The sequence below is a fragment of the Tenebrio molitor genome, chromosome Y, assembly GCF_963966145.1.
Source record: "Tenebrio molitor chromosome Y, icTenMoli1.1, whole genome shotgun sequence".
In the NCBI taxonomy this organism is placed as follows: Eukaryota; Metazoa; Arthropoda; class Insecta; order Coleoptera; family Tenebrionidae; genus Tenebrio; species Tenebrio molitor.
Window position 1 is genome coordinate 3,778,646 of NC_091056.1, and position 24,571 is coordinate 3,803,216.

The window sequence follows — 24,571 nt, forward strand, 5'->3', positions numbered from 1 at the left end:
GCCTTCGTTCGGGTCCGGAAGTGCAGCGTTCGTCCGATTCCAGAAGTGCAGCCTTCGTTCGGGTCCGGTGGTGCGGCGTCCACGAAAAATGTAGAAATTATTTCAAAGTCCCATCCAGAAGTGCAGCGTTCGTTCAGGTCCGGAAGTACAGCGTTCGTTCGATTCCAGAAGTGCAGCGTTCGTTCGGGTCCGGAAGTGCAGCGTTCGTTCGATTCCAGTAGTGCAGCGTTCGTTCAATTCCAGAAGTGCAGCGTTCATTCGGTTCCGGAAGTGCAGCGTCAACGAAAAATGTCGAAATTATTTCAAAGTCCGATCCAGAAGTGCAGCGTTCATTCGGGTCCGGAAGTGCAGCGTTCGTTCGATTCCAGAAGTGCAGCGTTCATTCGGTTCCGGAAGTGCAGCGTCAACGAAAAATGTCGAAATTATTTCAAAGTCCGATCCAGAAGTGCAGCGTTCATTCGGGTCCGGAAGTGCAGCGTTCGTTCGATTCCAGAAGTGCAGCGTTCATTCGGTTCCGGAAGTGCAGCGTCAACGAAAAATGTCGAAATTATTTCAAAGTCCGATCCAGAAGTGCAGCGTTCATTCGGGTCCGGAAGTGCAGCGTTCGTTCGATTCCAGAAGTGCAGCGTTCATTCGGTTCCGGAAGTGCAGCGTCAACGAAAAATGTCGAAATTATTTCAAAGTCCGATCCAGAAGTGCAGCGTTCATTCGGGTCCGGTAGTGCAGCGTTCGTTCGATTCCAGAAGTGCAGCGTTCATTCGGTTCCGGAAGTGCAGCGTCAACGAAAAATGTCGAAATTATTTCAAAGTCCGATCCAGAAGTGCAGCGTTCATTCGGGTCCGGAAGTGCAGCGTTCGTTCGATTCCAGAAGTGCAGCGTTCATTCGGTTCCGGAAGTGCAGCGTCAACGAAAAATGTCGAAATTATTTCTAAGTCCGATCCAGAAGTGCAGCGTTCACTTTTGTGTTGAAAAAATTTTTTCGAAAAAAAAAAAAATTTCATCACGGACAGCGGCGGAACGAAAAACGCGGCAGATCCCCGTTGAAAAAATCGAAAAATTATTTTCAGGGCCGGAGTAAAGGCGATGGGGACGTTTCGATTTTGCACTCGAAAGTACCTGAATACAGCATAGCCGGGCAGCGCCGCGTCGGGGTCCGGCTTTCGGCTGTCCGCTTTCGATCCGTATCGTCATGCCGCTAGCGTGACCGAATCCGTATATATGAGAGGTAGTTGTGTGGCGCGTTGGTCGATGTGGCGACTCGATGTTTCGGGCGGTTTAGGTGTTCGCACCGTACGTACCGTGATTTTCGGACTGTCTCATCTCATGATCCGACATTATTGAACTAGCGCTGACGATTTACCTCTCGTTGTGGACGGAGAATTTGCGAGGGTCGTTGTTGTTGTTGTTCCGATGGCACGGCGGCCCGTTCGTTGTTTCTTTCCGGATACTACCACGCTGATACTAAGTTTATCTAGGGACGTTTTAAGAATTTAATTTTCCGACGGCGTCCATCGAACTTGTGTGGTACGTTTCGGCCGTCCTACAGATACCGTCATGTACGGCTTTCTGACGGCTAGATTGTTCGAGGTCTTCACCTCGTCATTCTTTTCGAATACCACCACACTCAAGATTGTCTTCGCACGGCGCTACACGGGCGAATCTCGATGGTCAGTGGTAATGGTTCGACCGTCTCCCACAGCGAGAACGCGGATGCGGCATGGCGTTAACCCGTCTGCGGTCCCTATGCGTTCAAAACTTTCCTAACTTCTTCTACATCTTTTGGACGGAGATCGTGCGGGAGTGATGTTGCGGCTCTCTCCACTTTCTATCCGAATACGACCACACTTAGGATTCGTCTCCCTATCGTTAAGTTTCTGCGACACAGACGAGATTCGATAGTCACTGGTACGATTCGGGCCGTTCGTAACTGCCGAGATAAAATGATGATACGATATGTATTTACATGTATCACGAATAATATATTAAAGAGGAACTTAAACGAAAGATTGTCTTCGTGCGTCGTAAAAATTTAATTTTCTGCGACAAACGAATTTTCGACAGTCAAGTTTGTTCAAAATTGATGGTCAAGTCGTTACCAAGCCCTACTGGTGATGTTGAACTAGACGAATACCTCGGATGGAAAACGATTTTCTTAATCCTTGGGCGTCCATAATATATAATAATAATAGCAAAATGTTGCGATGCAAATAAAACGAAACAAAACGAAAGATTGTCTTCGTGCGTCGTAAAAATTTAATTTTCTGCGACAAACGAATTTTCGACAGTCAAGTTTGTTCAAAATTGATATTCAGGTCGTTGGCTCTACTGATGATGTTGAACTAGACGAATACCTCGGATGGAAAACGATTTTCTCAATCCTTGGGCGTCCATAATAAATATATATAACAATAATGGCAAAATGTGGCGATGCCAAATAAAACGAAACAAAACGAAAGATTGTCTTCGTGCGTCGTAAAAATTTAATTTTCTGCGACAAACGAATTTTCGACAGTCAAGTTTGTTCAAAATTGATATTCAGGTCGTTGGCTCTACTGATGATGTTGAACTAGACGAATACCTCGGATGGAAAACGATTTTCTCAATCCTTGGGCGTCCATAATAAATATATATAACAATAATGGCAAAATGTGGCGATGCCAAATAAAACGAAACAAAACGAAAGATTGTCTTCGTGCGTCGTAAAAATTTAATTTTCTGCGACAAACGAATTTTCGACAGTCAAGTTTGTTCAAAATTGATATTCAGGTCGTTGGCTCTACTGATGATGTTGAACTAGACGAATACCTCGGATGGAAAACGATTTTCTCAATCCTTGGGCGTCCATAATAAATATATATAACAATAATGGCAAAATGTGGCGATGCCAAATAAAACGAAACAAAACGAAAGATTGTCTTCGTGCGTCGTAAAAATTTAATTTTCTGCGACAAACGAATTTTCGACAGTCAAGTTTGTTCAAAATTGATGGTCAAGTCGTTACCAATCCCTACTGGTGACGTTGAACTAGACGAATACCTCGGATGGAAAACGATTTTCTTAATCCTTGGGCGTCCATAATATATAATAATAATAGCAAAATGTTGCGATGCCAAATAAAACGAAACAAAACGAAAGATTGTCTTCGTGCGTCGTAAAAATTTAATTTTCTGCGACAAACGAATTTTCGACAGTCAAGTTTGTTCAAAATTGATATTCAGGTCGTTGGCTCTACTGATGATGTTGAACTAGACGAATACCTCGGATGGAAAACGATTTTCTCAATCCTTGGGCGTCCATAATAAATATATATAACAATAATGGCAAAATGTGGCGATGCCAAATAAAACGAAACAAAACGAAAGATTGTCTTCGTGCGTCGTAAAAATTTAATTTTCTGCGACAAACGAATTTTCGACAGTCAAGTTTGTTCAAAATTGATATTCAGGTCGTTGGCTCTACTGATGATGTTGAACTAGACGAATACCTCGGATGGAAAACGATTTTCTCAATCCTTGGGCGTCCATAATAAATATATATAACAATAATGGCAAAATGTGGCGATGCCAAATAAAACGAAACAAAACGAAAGATTGTCTTCGTGCGTCGTAAAAATTTAATTTTCTGCGACAAACGAATTTTCGACAGTCAAGTTTGTTCAAAATTGATGGTCAAGTCGTTACCAATCCCTACTGGTGACGTTGAACTAGACGAATACCTCGGATGGAAAACGATTTTCTTAATCCTTGGGCGTCCATAATATATAATAATAATAGCAAAATGTTGCGATGCAAATAAAACGAAACAAAACGAAAGATTGTCTTCGTGCGTCGTAAAAATTTAATTTTCTGCGACAAACGAATTTTCGACAGTCAAGTTTGTTCAAAATTGATATTCAGGTCGTTGGCTCTACTGATGATGTTGAACTAGACGAATACCTCGGATGGAAAACGATTTTCTCAATCCTTGGGCGTCCATAATAAATATATATAACAATAATGGCAAAATGTGGCGATGCCAAATAAAACGAAACAAAACGAAAGATTGTCTTCGTGCGTCGTAAAAATTTAATTTTCTGCGACAAACGAATTTTCGACAGTCAAGTTTGTTCAAAATTGATATTCAGGTCGTTGGCTCTACTGATGATGTTGAACTAGACGAATACCTCGGATGGAAAACGATTTTCTCAATCCTTGGGCGTCCATAATAAATATATATAACAATAATGGCAAAATGTGGCGATGCCAAATAAAACGAAACAAAACGAAAGATTGTTGTCTTCGTGCGTCGTAAAAATTTAATTTTCTGCGACAAACGAATTTTCGACAGTCAAGTTTGTTCAAAATTGATGGTCAAGTCGTTACCAATCCCTACTGGTGACGTTGAACTAGACGAATACCTCGGATGGAAAACGATTTTCTCAATCCTTGGGCGTCCATAATAAATATATATAACAATAATGGCAAAATGTTGTGCTGATGCCAAATAAAACGAAACAAAACGAAAGATTGTCTTCGTGCGTCGTAAAAATTTAATTTTCTGCGACAAACGAATTATCGACAGTCAGATTTGTTCAAAATTGATGGTCAGGTGGTTAAGTCCTACTGATGACGTTGAACTAGACGAATACCTCGGATGGAAAACGATTTTCTAAATCCTTGGGCGTCCATAATATATAATAATAATAATAGCAAAATGTTGCGATGCAAATAGAACTCGACCGAACATAAGATTGTCTTCGTGCGTCGTAAAAATTTAATTTTCTGCGACAAACGAATTTTCGACAGTCAAGTTTTGGCCCCCTACTGATGACACCGTCATGTACGGTTTTCTGACGGAGGAGATCGTGCGAGGTCTTCACCTCGTCTTTCTTTTCGGAACGACCACCAGCAGGATTGTCTTCGGACGTCGTGAGAATTTAATTTTCGCAGCGACGAACGAATTTCGACAGTCGGTGGAGTACGTTTCGACCGTCTCCCACAGCGAGATCGCGGATGCGGCATGGCGTTCAATCGTCTGCGGTCCCTATGCGATCAACATTTTTTTAAAATAATGCATAAACTCTCAGAAAATTCGAGTTAAGTTTGTTAGAAAATTCATACTACTAGGGTTGTTGTTGTTCCGACGACGCTTCCCTTTTCGAACTAGACCGAACATAAGATTGTCTTCGTGCGTCGTAAAAATTTAATTTTCTGCGACAAACGAATTTTCGACAGTCAAGTTTTGGCCCCCTACTGATGACACCGTCATGTACGGTTTTCTGACGGAGGAGATCGTGCGAGGTCTTCACCTCGTCTTTCTTTTCGGAACGACCACCAGCAGGATTGTCTTCGGACGTCGTGAGAATTTAATTTTCGCAGCGACGAACGAATTTTCGATAATCGGTGGAGCACGTTTCGACCGTCTCCCACAGCGAGATCGCGGATGCGGCATGGCGTTCAATCGTCTGCGGTCCTTATGCGATCAACATTTTTTAAAATAATGCATAGACTCTCAGAAAATTCGAGTTAAGTTTGTTAGAAAATTCATACTACTAGGGTTGTTGTTGTTCCGACGACGCTTCCCTTTTCGAACTAGACCGAACATAAGATTGTCTTCGTGCGTCGTAAAAATTTAATTTTCTGCGACAAACGAATTTTCGACAGTCAAGTTTTGGCCCCCTACTGATGACACCGTCATGTACGGTTTTCTGACGGAGGAGATCGTGCGAGGTTTTCACCTCGTCTTTCTTTTCGGAACGACCACCAGCAGGATTGTCTTCGGACGTCGTGAGAATTTAATTTTCGCAGCGACGAACGAATTTCGACAGTCGGTGGAGTACGTTTCGACCGTCTCCCACAGCGAGATCGCGGATGCGGCATGGCGTTCAATCGTCTGCGGTCCCTATGCGATCAACATTTTTTACAAGTTGTAGAGGGTGGCGCGATCGAGTTTTGCGACTTCATCGTTGCTGCACCCAACAACAATAAATAATGCATAAACTCTCAGATATCCGAGCGAGAATAAGTTTTCTACTCGTAACGTGTTCGAATTTCTACGGAAATTCTTACCGAAAAAGTATCGCTTTCAATGTAGCGAAGAGTTAAGTTTGTTAGAAAAATTTTTACAGGCCGAGGAAGTTTCGTTAAAAACGAATTTTCGACGCCGGTGTTTTGAACTCTCATGCGTGCGTGTGGCGTGGAAAAACAAAACATAACACGAAAAATGATAAATAATCATTATAAATAAAAATTTGTGAGCGGGACGGGTTCGACTTGATCGTCGTCTGCCGTACCGCGATGACACAAAATATGTGTGAGCGAAAGACACACAAAATCAAATCGATGACTACCATATCTCGGATGGGAAACGATTTTCAGATGGTAAGAGGCACGGTGGTTGCAAAATATCGTCGTCGTTTTCTCCTTCCCGATACTGCGTACGTCACGATGACTATGTATATATGTATGGAAACCACAATATTCTGTTTTGTTTTTAACTGCGAAACGTAGCACAACGCAAAATGCACGAACGTGGCGTCACGACGGTCGCAAAGATCGTCCGTTTCGCTCGCACGTGACGATAGTTATCCTCGACCTACGGGTCGACGGACGAACTGTCGTGTGTACTACGATACACGCACAGTTCCCTGGTTGATCCTGCCAGTAGTCATATGCTTGTCTCAAAGATTAAGCCATGCATGTCTCAGTACAAGCCGAATTAAGGTGAAACCGCGAAAGGCTCATTAAATCAGTTATGGTTCCTTAGATCGTACCCACATTTACTTGGATAACTGTGGTAATTCTAGAGCTAATACATGCAAACAGAGCTCCGACCGGAGACGGAAGGAGCGCTTTTATTAGATCAAAACCAATCGGTGGCGGTCTCCGTCATCGTCCAACTTGGTGACTCTGAATAACTTCGAGCTGATCGCACGGTCTAGCACCGGCGACGCATCTTTCAAATGTCTGCCTTATCAACTGTCGATGGTAGGTTCTGCGCCTACCATGGTTGTAACGGGTAACGGGGAATCAGGGTTCGATTCCGGAGAGGGAGCCTGAGAAACGGCTACCACATCCAAGGAAGGCAGCAGGCGCGCAAATTACCCACTCCCGGCACGGGGAGGTAGTGACGAAAAATAACGATACGGGACTCATCCGAGGCCCCGTAATCGGAATGAGTACACTCTAAACCCTTTAACGAGGATCAATTGGAGGGCAAGTCTGGTGCCAGCAGCCGCGGTAATTCCAGCTCCAATAGCGTATATTAAAGTTGTTGCGGTTAAAAAGCTCGTAGTCGAATCTGTGTCCCGCGCCGCCGGTTCATCGTTCGCGGTGTCAACTGGCGTGCCGCGGGACGTCCTGCCGGTGGGCTTAGCCCGCGAGGGCGGCCCAACTCAATCCCGCCGCGGTGCTCTTCATTGAGTGTCGAGGTGGGCCGGCACGTTTACTTTGAACAAATTAGAGTGCTTAAAGCAGGCTAAAACTTCGCCTGAATACTGTGTGCATGGAATAATGGAATAGGACCTCGGTTCTATTTTGTTGGTTTTCGGAACCCCGAGGTAATGATTAATAGGAACGGATGGGGGCATTCGTATTGCGACGTTAGAGGTGAAATTCTTGGATCGTCGCAAGACGGACAGAAGCGAAAGCATTTGCCAAAAACGCTTTCATTGATCAAGAACGAAAGTTAGAGGTTCGAAGGCGATCAGATACCGCCCTAGTTCTAACCATAAACGATGCCAGCTAGCGATCCGCCGACGTTCCTCCGATGACTCGGCGGGCAGCTTCCGGGAAACCAAAGCTTTTGGGTTCCGGGGGAAGTATGGTTGCAAAGCTGAAACTTAAAGGAATTGACGGAAGGGCACCACCAGGAGTGGAGCCTGCGGCTTAATTTGACTCAACACGGGAAACCTCACCAGGCCCGGACACCGGAAGGATTGACAGATTGAGAGCTCTTTCTTGATTCGGTGGGTGGTGGTGCATGGCCGTTCTTAGTTGGTGGAGCGATTTGTCTGGTTAATTCCGATAACGAACGAGACTCTAGCCTGCTAAATAGGCGTATTTCGACATCCCAAAGGCCCGCCGGCCCCGGGTTCGCCCGGTGGTCGCGCGCGGTTTTTACTGTCGGCGTACAAACAATTCTTCTTAGAGGGACAGGCGGCTTCTAGCCGCACGAGATTGAGCAATAACAGGTCTGTGATGCCCTTAGATGTTCTGGGCCGCACGCGCGCTACACTGAAGGAATCAAAAAAAAAAAAAAAAAAAAAAAAAAAAGGTGCCCGGGGGCACATATATTGACAAACTTGCACCAAATTGGGCGCTGGAAATTTTACAGAAGTTTTGCTCTTTCTAATTTCATAATTTTACATATTTCTTAATAATAATAGATTTCTTAAACAACTATTTTCAAAATTCCGTCTTCAATTTGTTTCAGTTTCCTGGACAACATATGTGAGGTTAGAAATTTGCATCTTTTGTATGACGGTTGATTTGTCAAATTTTTAAAGGGGGAACTTTGAATTTTTAATTATGTAAGTGATTGTGTGTGCGTGTGTGATTGTTTGAAATTTTGTGGTTTTGGATGTGTTTACAATGGGTGATGTGTGTGTGTGTGTGTGTGTGTGTGTGAGAGTGTGAGTGTGAGTGCGTATGTGTATATGTATTACCTAAAATTGTTAATTTAGCCTACAATTTACAGTTTGATGGCCTACGTCTATGTTTATTTTAAAATTGTGTCTTTACACGTGAGAGAGGAGTGAGATTTTAACTTACACTTTTCAGTTTAGTGCCCTGTCTAAATTAATCTTGATTTGTGTCTTTTTACACGTGAGAGAGACTTTAAACTGAAATCTACCCTAATCTAAGCTAAATTATTCTAACCTAACCTTATCTAATCTGGCCTACCTATCCTATCCTATCCTATCCAAGACCTAGTCACACTTGTCCTATCCTAACTTTTTTAGTTACAATTGTTCTGTTTTGTTTTTCAGGGTCAAACCGTGTCACTTTTTGCTAGCATTTCGAAGATGGTGTCGTCTTCCAGATAGGGTACCAAAGTAAGGTCTGGTGGCCAATTCAGACTGGCCCTCAACTTGTTCCGGGCCTCCTCAAAGTTTGGACAGTCCAAAATTCGATGTATCGGGTCGTCGTCGATGTTGAAGCAACTTTGGCAGTGCCCATTTTCGCTTTTCCCAAGTCTCTCTTGGTGGATTTTGAAGTTTCCATGTCCGGTTAGGACTTGGGTCTTGTTATGGGAGAAATTGATTTCCGGTCCTGTAAGGCGCCGATAGACATCGGGAACGAATTGGAATGTGGTTCTGCCTTTGGGTGCTGCTTCCCATCGGGATTGCCAACAGTCTATCGCGCGAAGATTGATGTACTCCTTACAATGGTGTCTGGAGTCGAAGGTGTTCGGAGTGATAATTTCTCCCAGGAAAGTAACATTTCGCCCGTGTTTGATTTCGCTCAAGCAGTTTCTTATCTCAATTTCCAGGTCCATTGGTAAGTTACCGGCTAATACAGCGGCAGCTTCTTTGGAGACAGATGCATAGCTCTTGCTCAGGATGCGGTTTATTGGAGCCTGTGCAGATAGATATTGGCGGCGGTTTTTTTCTAGGTGCAGTCTGTCTTTCCAAATTCTACTGCCATATGACAAGATGGGTACAATGGCTCGATGATAGATAGTCCTCAGTGATGTTTCTGAAGTTTGTCCGAATCTTCTTGCGGCGAAGTTTCTCAGTCCCATTGTGATTTGCCTCGCTTTCCGGGCAGAGTAGCTTGCATGACTTTCGAACTGCAACTTGCTGTCGATTACGATCCCCAGGTATTTCTGTGTCTTCACGAGGGCGATCTTCTGTCCGAGAATCTTGATGTTGAGATCCCGGTGGTGGACACGAGGTGGACACTTGTGGATCATAATCTTTGTTTTCGCCTCTGAAACAGACAATTTATTATGTGCAGCCCAGTTGGTGATTTTGTCCGTTATCGACTGAAGGTTTGCTTTTAGCTCTGGACGGAGGTTAGATTTCACAATTACGGCCAGATCATCAGCATATGCAATTGGGGTTGCATAGTTCGGCCATTCAGAGTCCAGAAGAGTGTCCATGATCAGGTTCCACAGCGTGGGTCCTAAAACAGATCCTTGGGGGCATCCCTTGGTGCACAACTTCCTGACCGTTTCGCTTCCCTGCGTGAATTCGACTTCTCTGTCCGTGAGATAGCTTTTGATCATTGCCGTTAATTCAGAGGAGACGCCCCGGGCCTTCAGAGTTTTAATTAGGGCCGGCCACCAGAGATTGTCGAAGGCACCCCTGATATCAAAGTAGATGGTCGCGACGTATTTCTCATTTGCGTTCCTGACTGTCGATACAAATCTCTCCAAGGCGTCAGTTGTGGAGCGTCCCTTGATGAATCCGTATTGATGTCTTGAATGTAGTGGCGTTAGTTCAGCTTCTACTGCCTTTCTTACGATCTTCTCCATGATCTTTCCGTGTTCCGGTAGAAGAGTAATTGGACGGTAGTTTTTTATGCTTGTGTGACTTGCGTTTGGGTCTTTCAGGAGTATAACAAGCTTTCCTTTTTTCCACCTTCTCGGGAAATAACTAAAACTAAAACATGCGTTTATGATCTTTACTAGGAAAGGAGTTATTGCTGGATGTAATCTTTTAAGGATTTTTCCTTTCAGATTATCGAGTCCCGGTGCTTTTTTATTTTTGATAAGGGACACGAGGTGATTTACTTCGTCTTCATTGACCTCCAGGTATCTTCCACGTTCCCCAGTTATCGCTCGGTAGTCTCCATATGTTATTCTTTGTTCTTCATCGTTTATTGTTGGGTCGTCATCCGGTAGTAGGTTATTTATTAGGTAGGTCATTGTGGTTATGTGGTTTCGGGTAGGTTCTCCCTCATCAGTTTGGAAAGAGTGTAAGATCCCTCTGCCTTTAAACTTTTCTGCGGCCAGCTTATAGACAACCCCCCAGGGGTCTCGAGTCAAGTCGTCTTCGGCGAATTTATCCCAGCTCTTTCTGCGTTGCTTTTCCATTTTTAGTTTGAACTTCTCCTTTGCCGTTGTCATCTCAGTGTGTAGGTGATCGGAGTATTCTCTGAGTTTATTCTTGTAGAACAGGCTTTTTTTGGCTAAATATATTTTTCTAAATCTGTCCAGCTCCTCATTCCACCAGTCTGGTCTGCCTACAAATTTTTTCCGCTTTTTTCCATGTGTCCTGATGATTTCATCAATTCCTTGGTAAAGTGCATCTGTTGTGTGTTCAATTTCCTGTGGGGAATTGATTGTCGGGTGAGCTACATTCAGTCTGTTGATCAGGTCAGTGATGCAAGGTTGAAGAATTTCATCCTTTATTGCGTCCGGATCCATTTTGAATTTGGAGGCAGGTGAGGTATGAGCTGCTGGTAGAAAGTCTCCGCCTACGTCAAAAGTAATTAGGTTATGATCAGAGGAGGTTGCATTTGTAGTTTTCCAGTTGTTTATATTTACAGCGGGAAGCGCGGACACAATTGTCAGGTCAATGTTTGATTCTCCCCGTGGGGATTGAAAAGTTGGCAAATTATTTGGCTGATTTTCTAGAATTAAGTTATTAGTTGTTATAAATTCCTCTATGGTTTGAGATCTGGCGTCATTTATTCTGTCAAACCAGGTGTTGGAGCGGCAGTTAAAATCCCCGCAGATTATTACTCGCTTTCCGAGAGTGAATTCCAGAATTTTATCAATTTCTGATATTATCGGCGTTATATTTGCTTGCGGGGGTAAGTAGACATTCAGGCAGAAAATTTGTGTTTTGTTGATTTCGATAGCAATTAGTGTAAGGTATTTCGTTGAGAATTGGGGGAAGTAGATTGGGTTTAGTTCCAGATTATTTATTTTTGTGTTTACGCAGATGATTGTCGATAGAAATTGTTCCTGTTTGACTGATGCGGTTATTAAATTTGTGGTGTCGGGAATCTTGTATTCGTTTTTGTTTTTTGTTTTTGCAGTATAGGGTTCTTGTAGGAACATTAAGTGTATATTGTTGTCACGCGAATATTTTAATATTTCGGCTGTCGCAGTTTTGGATTTGTTGCAGTTTATTTGTACTATTTTCAGAGTGTTATCCATACAGTGTGTTATTGATTAAATCTTGGCGTTTGAATAAATAGATTGGGCATTCGCTGTCTCCTGCTTGATGATTGGTGTTGCTCTGTCTGCTTCTTACACAGTTTGCACATTTATGTTTTTGCTCGTTATCCTTTACCATGCAGTTCCTGGTTTCATGATTCGTCGCTGCACAGATTCCGCATTGTTTTTCGGACTGACAGTACTTTGACACGTGACCGTATTTCTGACAGTTAAAGCACCTAGTTACCCGCAAATAATCTTTAATATTTAATGATTTCCATTGAATATAGATTTTACCGATTCTCATAAAATGGTTGCGCGCTGCAGGATGAAGTTCGATGACCCACGTGTTTGAGTCGTCTTTTGGTTGTCCAGTTTTGAATGCACTTTTGATAAAATCTTTCGGAATTGTGTCTGGCAAGGTGTCCTGTTTGCTGATTTCGCTGATCAGTTCGTCTTTTTCCATATTCTTGGGAACGTCAAAAATTTGTATTTTAGGCCAAAACTTGTTAACACGCTCAGCTTCTAATTTCAGCGACTTTAAGGCCTCACTGCTGGGTAAGTTCAAAATTGACTCACATCTTGACTCTATTAAAATTGCGTTGTTTCGGAGCGGAGTGATTTTATCCACGTTTATATTAAGTTGTTTTGGGGATTTCGAGGTCAAAATTTTTCGTGTATCTTCCGCCGTTTTGATGTTTTTCAGAGACGCATGAGGTTTAATTATCACTTTATAACAATTTCTCGACGGTTTAAGCATTGGAGGGTTTCTGGGATTTTTTGCGGCGATTTGACTGTACGTTGGGTTGTCTCGCTCCTCGTTTGATTTCAATTTAGACTCAATCGCGTTTTCAACAATTTCCTTCAATTTTTCGTCAAAATTTGATGAGTTTGGATTAGCCGTTTTTTCCATATGACGCAGCGCGACACGAATATTTTGAATTGAAGTTTGGTAGTGTTGACGCATTGCAAGCCCCTCCTTTGATTTTAGAATAAATTGTTCAACAAAGTCCAAGTTAGAATAACAGAAATCAACCACGGAACTGATGTCGGAAAATTCTTCTGAATTAAATTGAGGCAAAATTTGTTGGTCGGGCGTTGCGCTTTGGCTTCGGGTCGCCATTTTAATAAGAAAGTGCCCCGAGGGGCAAAAGATATTTACGACTCTCCAGGAGAATTTTGTTGAGGGTCCCGTCGATCCAGACGAACTTCCAGTCTATGCACAGTCACCAGGAGGGCGTCGCGTGAGATGTCTTCGAATGTTGGTTGCGGCAGCCCACAAATCACGCAGCGTATTGCTGGCTGCCTGCCTTGTCGACTCAGTTCAGTTCTGCAGCGATGGTAGATCTATTTTCCGAGAGGTGGCGTCGGATGTTGGTTGCGGCAACCCACAATACACCCAGCGCACTGCTGGTCGCCTGCCGCCGCTGCTGTGCGCAACCACGCGGTGGACGCGACCGCACCCAGTCAGCCAAGATGGCGTCGGCTTCAGGTCCAAAGTTCACAGTCACTTATTTCTACTAATTAATGTTTTTGCACAGCTTTGCGATGATGTTTCACTTAACTTTACTAACACAACTGCCTGACTAACACTTAACTCGGTTCTGATACCGAAAACACCGTGCACGCGGCCGTCACAAAACTATCACGTGCACAACTTTTCTCGCGTGATTCTGACGATTTTTAATTTATCTCTGCACTCTGAATTACAGACATACTTTAATACACTGCACTCACAATCTGTGTTTTTATTAGTTCACTAACAGCAAAATTTACAGAATTTAGATCTGGGCACGACGTCGATGCGGAGCGCAGGTAAAACGCGTCCGCACGGTTCAAGCGATCGGGCCGGACTGACTGAAGGAATCAAAAAAAAAAAAAAAAAAAAGGCGCCCGGGGGCACGTATATTTCGGTAAATCAGCGTCAAATTGGACGCTACAGTTCTGGTTTTTAAGTTCAGATCCCTAAAGATTGTACAAATTATAGTTTGAAAAGTTACCTAACTAACCTAACCTAAATCTGATTGTATTTACATGGCCTATTTACACAATTTGTCTAGGTTTCTATTTACAGTACTGTGTGTGTGAGTTTGTTTTAGCCTAATATAAAAAGCGATATAGAAGTGGGTTGCGGTTTGATGTTTGCTTCTGGCATCCGTCTTCCGATTGTTGGTGGACACTGATCCAGATTTCAGGAGTTACGGGGCCTCATCGAGAGATTAGCGACGCACAAGCCGTGGCGAGTTAGCGGTTACAGGGTTTGAGGTGGCCTCTGTTGCGATTCCATTCAGTTGGTGGTGGCGTCGACGCAGTGCTCTCTTTTTGCGTGCCTGGAACATAGGTGAGATAGGACAATTTTATGAGGTGTTACCCCTCGTTGTCGACTTGTGGCGGTTCTGTGCAGATTAGCAATTTAAATATTTCTTCATTCTTCAGGAAAGGTATGTTTGTTGATTCAGGGGGCCAGCTTCTCAGCTCTTCATGGATGAGCTCTTGGGCTGACAGGTATGAGGGGCAGTCTAGAATTCGATGTAAGGGGTCATCTCGCGCGTTCTCGCATGTTTCGCACAGATCGTCGTCCCGCTTCCCGATTCTGTGGAGGTGGCACCCAAATTCTCCGTGTCCTGTTAGAACTTGCGTTTTTATGAAGTTGGTGTTCGGCAGATCCGTTAAGTTTGTGGACACGCGGGGGAGAAGCTCAAAGGTTATGCGCCCTTTTGTGGAGTTGTCCCATCTCTCCTGCCAGATGTCTTCGGCCTTGATTGACATGTATCTTGCGGCGTGCGCGACGGAGTCGAACATTCCTGGCGTGATTAGTTCATCCCTGAACATGGCGCTTCTGCCCTGCCGCAGCTCACGAGTGCAGTTGTGCATTTCTATTTCAAGATCGATCGGAAGTATACCTGCTAGAACCCCCGCGGCGTCTGTTGAGACCGAGGCGTAGCTCTGGGAGACGAGGCGGGCTGCCAGCCCATAAATTGACAGGTACTTGCGCCTGACCTTCGTTAGATTCATGCGGTCTATCCAGATCCTCGAAGCGTACGTCAGGACTGGTATGATGGCTCCCCTGTAAATTGTTCGGAGGGCGGTTACGGAATTTTGCCCCCAGTGCCTTGAGACTTTTCTGCGTAGCGCCATGATAATTCTTCTGGCTTTTGTAGTTGCGTACGCTGCGTTGGATTCAAAAGTTAGTTTCGGATCGATGACTACTCCAAGGTATTTGTAGTTTTTGACCATTTGAATAAACTTTGTCCCAATGCGTAGCCGAATGTCTCGGTGGTGGACTCTCGGTGGTGACTTGTTCATCATGACGACCGTTTTTTCTTCGGATATGGACAGTTTATTTGTTCGGGCCCAGTTTCTGACGTTGTCCAGCGCTGTCTGTGCATTAGCGATGAGGTCTTGTCTTGAGTCGTTTGTAACAACTACGGCGATGTCGTCCGCATACGCTATCGTCGTGACCCCCGGCGGCCAGTCAGAGTCTAGGAGCGGGTCGAGCACGAGATTCCATAATGTCGGCCCCAGTACCGATCCCTGTGGACATCCTTTTGTGGGTGTCTTTTCCACCTTGGTATCGCCCTGCGTGAAAGTCACTTTCCGGTTGGTGAGGTAGCTTTTTATTAGTGTGATCAGTTCGTGCGGGGTGTTGCGCAGACGAAGGTTTCTTATGAGACTCGGCCACCATACGTTGTCGAAAGCTCCTTTCACGTCAATAAAGATTGTCAGCACGTATTTTCTGGTGGACCCCTTGATGGCGTTCTTGAAGTGCCACAGTGCATCAATCGTGGATCGTCCGGCGGTGAACCCATATTGTGATTCCGCGTGTAGCGGAGAGATATATTGCGTTAGGGCGTTTTTCATTAATTTCTCCATTATTTTGCCGTAGGCTGGGAGCAATATAATAGGCCGGTAGTTTTTTGCTACTCCACAATCTTTTGTCGGGTCCTTTAATAGGATGACCAACTTGCCAGATTTCCAGGTCTGCGGGAAGTAGCCGAGCTTCCAGCATGCGTTATAAATTTTTAGCACCGCCGGCCCTGCCCAGCTGTGTGCTAGCTTAACAATGTTACCCTTTATCTGGTCGGGGCCTGGCGCCTTATTGTTATTCAGCGCTCTGACAATCGCCTCCAGCTCCTCTTCGCTAAATTTGTCGTCGGCGGCCTCCTTTGGTTCAATGGTGTGGTAGTCCCGTTGTTCCATTGTTTGGGTGCGGTCGTTTTTGCTTGGGTCGTCGTCAGGTAGAAGGGTGTCTATCAGGTATTGCATTGTCTGCACCGGAGTTAGGGTAATTGTCGCGTCGTCCCTTGTAAAACAGCTTAAGACCCCGGCTCGGTGAAATTTCTCCGCCGCCACCTTGTAGACCGTGCCCCACGGGTTTGTTACCAAGTCGGTTTCAGCAAATTTCTCCCAGCTTCTTTGTCTGGTTGCCCGAAGTTTGTCGGCAAACCTGATTTTTGCTGCTGTCATTTGCCGGTGCAGGTAATTTGAGTACTCCCTGAAGCGATTGCGATAAAAGAGATTTTTCTTCTCCATGTATATTTTTCTAAATCTCTCAACTTCGTCCGTCCACCAGTCCGGCCGGTTTTTGTACCTGCGCCTCTTTGCGCCTCTCTTGATTATGCGGGTTTTGATGCCGTTATTTAGAGATTCTATGGCTGCATCAATTTGTGCTGGTGTGGTCAGCGTTGGAAAGTCCCGGTCGAATTCCGCTTTCCACTCCTGCATTTCCTCCGCGATGTCGTCTGGTGTGATGTGGTAGCAGTCAGTGACGAAGTCGGGAGCCATTGTCTGCTGTCCAGGGTTGTATCGGCATGTGTTGATGGCGAAACTGATAGCATTGTGGTCGGATGCCGCGATGTCATAACCTACCGACCAGCCACTTATGTCGTTGGCCGCTCTTTGCGACGTTAGGGTTAGATCGATGTAGCTGTTCCCCTTGGGCGAGCAGAAGGTTGGGATGGTGCCTGGCTTGTTTATTATTTCCAGGTCGTGGTTAATAATAAATTCTTCGAGGGTTGGGGCCCGGCTGTTTTCTCGGTGGTCGTGCCACAAGGTCGAGCGGACGTTGAAATCACCTCCAATAAAAACTTTATGGCCGGCCGTCTCTGTTAGAATCCTTTGTAACGTCGGCAAATCCGTAGACAGGTCCGCGCTGGGTGGCAGGTAGACGCTTACTACAAAGACTTGGGTTGTCCCAATTTCTGCCGAAATTACCACGATATTTTTTGTCGATAGCTGTGGTATGAAAAGCGGGCTGAAGTTGTCTCCATTGTATATGATGGCAGACAGAAACTTGTCGTCGCTGCGGGCCATGCACTTTAGACCGTTAAGTCCAGGGATCTTGTGCACTCCTTTGTCTTTACATGTGTAGGGCTCTTGCACTAGAGCCAATGTTATGTTGTTGTTAAACATCTGTCCCACAAGTTCGTTCGTCGCGGCCCGGGATTTCTGCAGATTAATTTGCATGACGTTGACTTTATCCATCAACGTCGTACTGCGTGGAGTTGATTGCTTCTTGAGCGCGGTGTTGGTATATGGGACAGATGTTCTCCGCTGTGTGGTGGTTTGCGTCTTTTATCCCACTTCTTACGCAATTTGCGCATTTGTGTGCTTGTTTGTCCTCCCTGTGTCGACAGTTTCTGCTCTCATGGTCCGTGCTCGCACAGTAGCCACATTGTTGCGGCGCGCTGCAAAACTTGGCTATATGCCCGAAACGTTGACAGTTAAAACATCTAGATACAAGCAGAAAGTCCCTGATCGTGTGGGATCTCCAGGTTGTGTACACGCGCCCAGTTTTTATAAAGTGAGCGCGTGCGGCGGGGTGCAGCTCCACAACCCAGCTAGTCGTGTCGCTTCTTCCTCTGTCGTTGTTTCGGCTGCCGCGTCCGTACTTGAACATTTTCCCGGTGAAGACGTCTGGCACCGTTTCGGGAAGGTTTTGCCTTCCAAGCTCTTCAAGTAGCTCCTCCTGAGTGGTTTGTTCCGGTATGTCCATAATTTGCATCCGCGGCCAGCTCTTCTCCACAGGTTTTGCCGAAAGTTTGAGTTCTTTCAGCAGCTTGGATTCACCTAGTTTGAGTACCGACGCGCACCTAGACTCCACCAACACGGCATTGTTTTTCATGATCACGACTTTGTCAGCGCGAATTCCGAAATCGCTGGGGGGCTTTGCTGTTAAGACGCGTCTCGTGTCTTCAGCGGTTTTGATTCCTGGGCAGTTTGGGGCTGGAGTAACTAGCATTTTATATTTTGTGACCTGGGGTGTTATTTTGGGGGTGGCCGAGGGTGTGACGTTTTTCGCGGCAATCATGCTGTACGATGGTGCAGTTTGCTTGTCGGGCAACGTTTTCGCCACTGCTTGCTCTACGATTTTTTTGATTTCTTCGAGCGGGGTTGGCTGTGCAGCTTGGAGGATTAGAATTTTCTGCAGTCCTCGCTGTATTAGGTCTAGCGCAAGGAGGGTTGATTGCCTTTTGGAGTTACTTTCTTTTATTGTTAATAAAAAGTCACGGGCAACGGTCAGGTTGGCGCTGCATACCTGTATTATAGCTTGGGGGTCCTCCAGATCTGTACCTTCGAAGTTGACTGGGGTACCCAGCTGAGCTGCAATGCTGGTCTCACCAGGAGTCGTGTTTCGGCGGGTAGAAATTGACGGCATATTTGGCTGAGTGGACATGATTAGGCTCCCTCCTTCAAGTTTGGATCTGACACTTGCACTGGCGGCAGGGGACCCAGTGTCCTCTACCTGGATAGCGCGGAAAGAACAACACACTGATTTCGTTTATATCGAGTCACAGTTTAATGCACGTTTAACACACTAGAGCAATACACTTAATCCCTGGGGAACCCAGTGATGCCACAACGGACTTCGACCGCGGGTCGCTTGCTACCTGCTCGCAGAGCGGTCAACAAACACGTCCGCGCAGCTCGAGCGCTCGGGACAGAATGACTGAAGGAATCAACGTGTCCTCCCTGGCCGAACGGCCCGGGTAACCCGCTGAACCTCCTTCGTGCTAGGGATTGGGGCTTGCAATTGTTCCCCATGAACGAGGAATTCCCAGTAAACGTGAGTCATAAGCTCGCGTTGATTACGTCCCTGCCCTTTGTACACACCGCCCGTCGCTACTACCGATTGAATGATTTAGTGAGGTCTTCGGACCGGTACGCGGTGGCGTTTCGGCGTCGCCGATGTTGCTGGAAAGATGACCAAACTTGATCATTTAGAGGAAGTAAAAGTCGTAACAAGGTTTCCGTAGGTGAACCTGCGGAAGGATCATTAACGAGAGTAGTGTCCATTTTCACGAATGGCAACACGAAATTGTAAGCATTTGTCTGACATGATTGATATATATATTATAAGGACGACATCCGTGTCGTTCCTTATTTTTGAACTTTTGAAAGTCTAGACGGAGCCGACGGCACGTCAGCCCTTAGCGGTGCTGTCGCACGTTCTCGGGGGATAGACCCTCGTTGACGCCGCTAGACTACGATGCGCGCACATTGAAATATTTTTTTCGTGTGCGTGTGCAGGATCGCAGTTCGTTTCGGTGCAATACAACGCCCGGACGGCTCCGCAGTGCCGGCTCTTGCGCCTATCCGACATCTCGGAGAAACGCTCGAGTAGACGGTGTTCGGGTACCTAGATCCCCGTCCTCGGTGACGAAATATTGATCGTAACTGTCGTCCGTCGATCGTTTCCGTAGTATCACCGTTCCACAAAATATTGTCCGTCGATCGTCGTCGGCGGGTGTCCCCGCGCCCGTCTCGATGGCGACTTCGTTGATGGTAATCGTGTGTTCGGTGATCAGGCAGGCTATGATCGCACGTTGATGGCAACGGTCGAAATGACAAGAGATCGTAACTGTCGTCCGTCGACCGTCTCCAGTAGATTTTTTTCGTTCCGATATCGTCCGTCGTTGTCGTCTATTTGATGACTTCGTTCGTTGATGGTAAGCGTACGGTTATTATCAGGAGATGAGATCACGTTGATGGCAACGGTCGAAAAGTCCGTCATCGCAGGTTTCGGAGGGGATCGCAGGTGTCGGGTTCGGACCGGAGGAACACATGAGCGGTTTGACGTTTCGTTCCTCGCCAGGATTCGACCTCGGCACTCGTGGGTTTTAAATGATTTTCGCCCGGCTGACGGGGTGGCGTTCAGTGCCCCGGCGACAGATTCTGGAAAAACGTCGACCGACGTTCCTAGGACGCTGTTTTCAGACTGCTGATGTATTCACGCGTACCATGATTTGAACTATTTTTGAACTTTACGTGGTCGTGGATCTCTCGGTCGGAACGATGTCCGTTTTTAAGGGAACGATCGCGATCGGCTCTTTTCGAAAAATGTTGTGCGTACGACATATTAGACGCAAGTAGGACCGTGTCCTCAGGATCTCGATGCGAGGTCGTGTACCCGTCGTGCCTCGTTTCAGAGTCAACACGACGAACCGACCGATTCGCGTCTCCTGTCGGGATCTCGATGCGTAGTGTCTAGGACCGTCGTGTTTAGTATTCTTTATCGATCGATCACACCTGACGTTATCCTCTCTCGCTCATTTTACGGGCGAGATCTCGAGGGTAGACGGTGAGATGCGATGTCAGAGGAGAAGAACACCACGGCGAACAGACCGGTTCGCGCGTCTCCCGCCGGTTCGAAAGCTCCTTTCGAAAATTTATACGAAACGCAAGTAGGACCGTGTCCTCAGGATCTCGATGCGAGGTCGTGTACCCGTCGTGCCTCGTTTTCAGAGTCAACACGACGAACCGACCGATTCGCGTCTCCTGTCGGGATCTCGATGCGTGGTGTCTAGGACCGTCGTGTTTAGTATTCTTTATCGATCGATCACACCTGACGTTATCCTCTCTCGCTCATTTTACGGGCGAGATCTCGAGGGTAGACGGTGAGATGCGATGTCAGAGGAGAAGAACACCACGGCGAACAGACCGGTTAGCGCGTCTCCCGCCGGTTTCGAAAACGTGATCGGTTGTTTTCGAAAGATGTTGTATGCGACAAACGAAACGCAAGTAGGACCGCGTCCTCAGGATCTCGATGCGAGGTCGTGTATCAGTCGTGTGTCTCGTTTTCTCCGTGTCGATCGCCCGACGTTATCCTCTCTCGCCATTTGAACGGCGAGATCTCGAGGGTAGACGGTGAGAGAACACGCCCAGAGGGGAAACAGAGTCAACACGACGAACCGACCGATTCGCGTCTCCTGTCGGGATCTCGATGCGTGGTGTCTAGGACCGTCGTGTTTAGTATTCTTTATCGATCGATCACACCTGACGTTATCCTCTCTCCCTCATTTTACGGGCGAGATCTCGAGGGTAGACGGTGAGATGCGATGTCAGAGGAGAAGAACACCACGGCGAACAGACCGGTTCGCGCGTCTCCCGCCGGTTTCGAAAGCGAGATAAAATAATTGAAACCTAGCTTGACGACATCACGCCGAGGCGTGGCGCGTTCCAGGATGTTCCCTATCCTAACGGAACGACCGTCTCGTGATGTCCGATAAATTAAAAGATTACCCTGAACGGTGGATCACTTGGCTCGTGGGTCGATGAAGAACGCAGCTAATTGCGCGTCAACTTGTGAACTGCAGGACACATGAACATCGACATTTCGAACGCACATTGCGGTCCTCGGATATTCTGTTCCCGGACCACTCCTGGCTGAGGGTCGCGTCAATTTCAAAGACTGCTCGGTCTCCGTTACGTTCGCGAGTAATGTCGTGTGCACGGAGACGTCGGAGCGTGTTGGATGTGCGACGTGCGGGAAATTTCTCGAGCACGACATCCCGAGACGCGATAGCGGCCGATCGGTCAGGACGAAATAGCGTCGTGGAGCGCTTAGTAGTCCTCCGGTCTTCCGGCGGCCCTTCGACGTAAAGCACGCGCCGTACAGCGGCGGCCACGATGCCCGATCTCTGAACGGTGCGATCGTCGTGTCCGAGACGAGTGATAGATCTCGCGACGACGTCAGATCGATGTTCGGGGAGAGTCGGAGGCCGTCCTTCGGACGAGTGCGACGATCGTCGTTGCGTGCCATAAATTTTTGAGATATTTTTCAAAAATGCGACCTCAGAGCAGGTGAGACTACCCGCTGAATTTAAGCATATTACTAAGCGGAGGAAAAGAAACTAACTAGGATTCCCTCAGTAGCGGCGAGCGAACAGGGAAGAGCCCAGCACTGAATCCCGCGGCCGAAACCGGACGCCGGGAAATGTGGTGTTAGGGAGGGTCCGTCATCCCGAGACCGTGCGACGCGTCCAAGTCCATCTTGAACGGGGCCACAGCCCATAGAGGGTGCCAGGCCCGTAGCGACCGTCGCCGGTAGCGGGAGGATCTCTCCTCAGAGTCGGGTTGCTTGAGAGTGCAGCCCTAAGTGGGTGGTAAACTCCATCTAAGGCTAAATATGACCACGAGACCGATAGCGAACAAGTACCGTGAGGGAAAGTTGAAAAGAACTTTGAAGAGAGAGTTCAATAGTACGTGAAACCGTTCAGGGGTAAACCTGAGAAACCCGAAAGGTCGAAAGGGGAGATTCAGCGTGTCTCGGCGGTGGCGCTGGACGGTCGCGTGACGGACGGCGTGCGCGTCGTCCGCACCTTCTGTTCTCCGAACTGCTGTCGAACGCGTGCACTTCTCCCCCTGTAGGACGTCGCGATCCGTTGGGCGCCGATCTAAGGCCCGCGGTGGAGCCCGTCCGGACGGTTCGCCGTACCGGACGAACCCGCGGTGTTTCCCGGTCGGCACGCTCGACGGTAAGCATGTGGCGCGAGGCCGCTACTCAGTTAGCGTTCGACCCGCGGCAAGCGCGTTCGTCGCGACGGTCGATCGGACCTGGTGCCGGTCCCGTCCCCGGACGGCTGCTGGCTGCGGTGTTCTCGAACAGACCTCGTTGAAACGCCGATCGGCGACGCTATAGCTTTGGGTACTTTCAGGACCCGTCTTGAAACACGGACCAAGGAGTCTAGCATGCACGCAAGTCATTGGGACATGATTAAACCTAAAGGCGTAATGAAAGTGAAAGTCCGCCTAGCGCGGACTCAGGGAGGATGGGTGGTCCTCTGTGGACCGCCTCGCACTCCCGGGGCGTCTCGTTCTCATTGCGAGAAGAGGCGCACCAAGAGCGTACACGCTGGGACCCGAAAGATGGTGAACTATGCCTGGTCAGGACGAAGTCAGGGGAAACCCTGATGGAGGTCCGTAGCGATTCTGACGTGCAAATCGATCGTCGGAACTGGGTATAGGGGCGAAAGACTAATCGAACCATCTAGTAGCTGGTTCCCTCCGAAGTTTCCCTCAGGATAGCTGGCTCTCGTATTATACGAGTTTCATCCGGTAAAGCGAATGATTAGAGGCATTGGGGTCGAAACGGCCTCAACCTATTCTCAAACTTTAAATGGGTGAGATCTCCGGCTTGCTCGAATTCTTCGTGAAGCCGCGAGAATCGAATCAGAGTGCCAAGTGGGCCATTTTTGGTAAGCAGAACTGGCGCTGTGGGATGAACCAAACGCAGAGTTAAAGCGCCTAAATCGACGCTTATGGGATACCATGAAAGGCGTTGGTAACTTAAGACATCAGGACGGTGGCCATGGAAGTCGGAATCCGCCAAGGAGTGTGTAACAACTCACCTGCCGAAGTTACTAGCCCTGAAAATGGATGGCGCTGAAGCGTCGTGCTTATACTCTGCCGTCAGCGGCATGTGCGGTCTGACGGGACTTCGTCTCGTCGGCCATGAAGCCCTGACGAGTAGGAGGGTCGCGGCGGTGAGCGCAGAAGGACTGGCCGTGAGGCCGTCTGGAGCCGCCGTCGGCGCAGATCTTGGTGGTAGTAGCAAATACTCCAGCGAGGCCCTGGAGGACTGACGTGGAGAAGGGTTTCGTGTGAACAGCCGTTGCACACGAGTCAGTCGATCCTAAGCCCTAGGCGAAAGCCGATGTTGATGCGGTGTAGATTTGTTGTTGTCGTAGTTGTGTTGTCGCAATGATATGCGTTCCTTGTTCTGATACGGCTGGTGGTCGTGCGAGGGCGACGGTCCAGTTCTGGGTTTGTGCAGTTCCGACAATTATCGATGTCTCGTCCCCGTTTCCAACGTGAGGATATATACGGATCGAGACGGTTTGGTAGTTCGGGCGTAAGTACGAACTGTTCTGCGATCGAGCGTCCCGTACAAATGTGATCGTCCCGTACATTACATGATCGTGCGTCGTAACATATTACCGGCTCTGGTGGTTGTGCGACGGCGACGGTCCAGTTCTGGGTTTGTGCAGTTCCGACAATTATCGATGTCTCGTCCCCGTTTCCAACGTGAGGATATATACGGATCGAGACGGTTTGGTAGTTCGGGCGTAAGTACGAACTGTTCTGCGATCGATCGTCCCGCACGAACGTGATCGCCCCGCGTACGTTACACCACATTGAGATTTTAGAACGCGCGCACGCACACGCAACGTGAACGAACACACCCGTCGGGCGAAAGGGA

The 24,571-nt window shown here is 47.2% G+C and overlaps 1 protein-coding gene, 1 long non-coding RNA gene, 1 other non-coding gene and 1 pseudogene across 3 annotated transcripts in view; 2 read left to right on the forward strand and 2 right to left on the reverse strand.

Moving 5' to 3' along the window:
* The window catches only part of LOC138140504 (uncharacterized), a 63,223-nt gene extending 60,131 nt beyond the window's left edge, over window positions 1–3,092 (reverse strand). Inside the window, exon 1 of the long non-coding RNA XR_011162522.1 lies at window positions 2,352–3,092. This is a non-coding gene — a long non-coding RNA (uncharacterized lncRNA). The remainder of the gene's footprint in view (window positions 1–2,351) is intronic.
* Window positions 3,093–17,566: 14,474 nt separating this feature from the next.
* Window positions 17,567–20,589, reverse strand: LOC138140503 (uncharacterized). The gene has a single exon (XM_069061619.1). The coding sequence runs from the start codon at window positions 18,764–18,766 to the stop codon at window positions 17,567–17,569; it is 1,200 nt and encodes a 399-aa protein (XP_068917720.1). The 5' UTR covers window positions 18,767–20,589.
* Window positions 20,590–21,609: 1,020 nt separating this feature from the next.
* Window positions 21,610–21,766, forward strand: LOC138140659 (5.8S ribosomal RNA). The gene has a single exon (XR_011162692.1). It is a non-coding gene; the product is annotated as a 5.8S ribosomal RNA (ribosomal RNA).
* A 393-nt stretch (window positions 21,767–22,159) lies between these two features.
* Window positions 22,160–24,571, forward strand: part of LOC138140671 (large subunit ribosomal RNA) — a 5,079-nt pseudogene continuing 2,667 nt past the window's right edge.

Excerpts from the sequence above, each read along its gene's own strand:
- LOC138140503 (XM_069061619.1), bottom strand. The coding sequence starts at position 18,766 with ATGTCCACTCAGCCAAATATGCCGTCAATTTCTACCCGCCGAAACACG.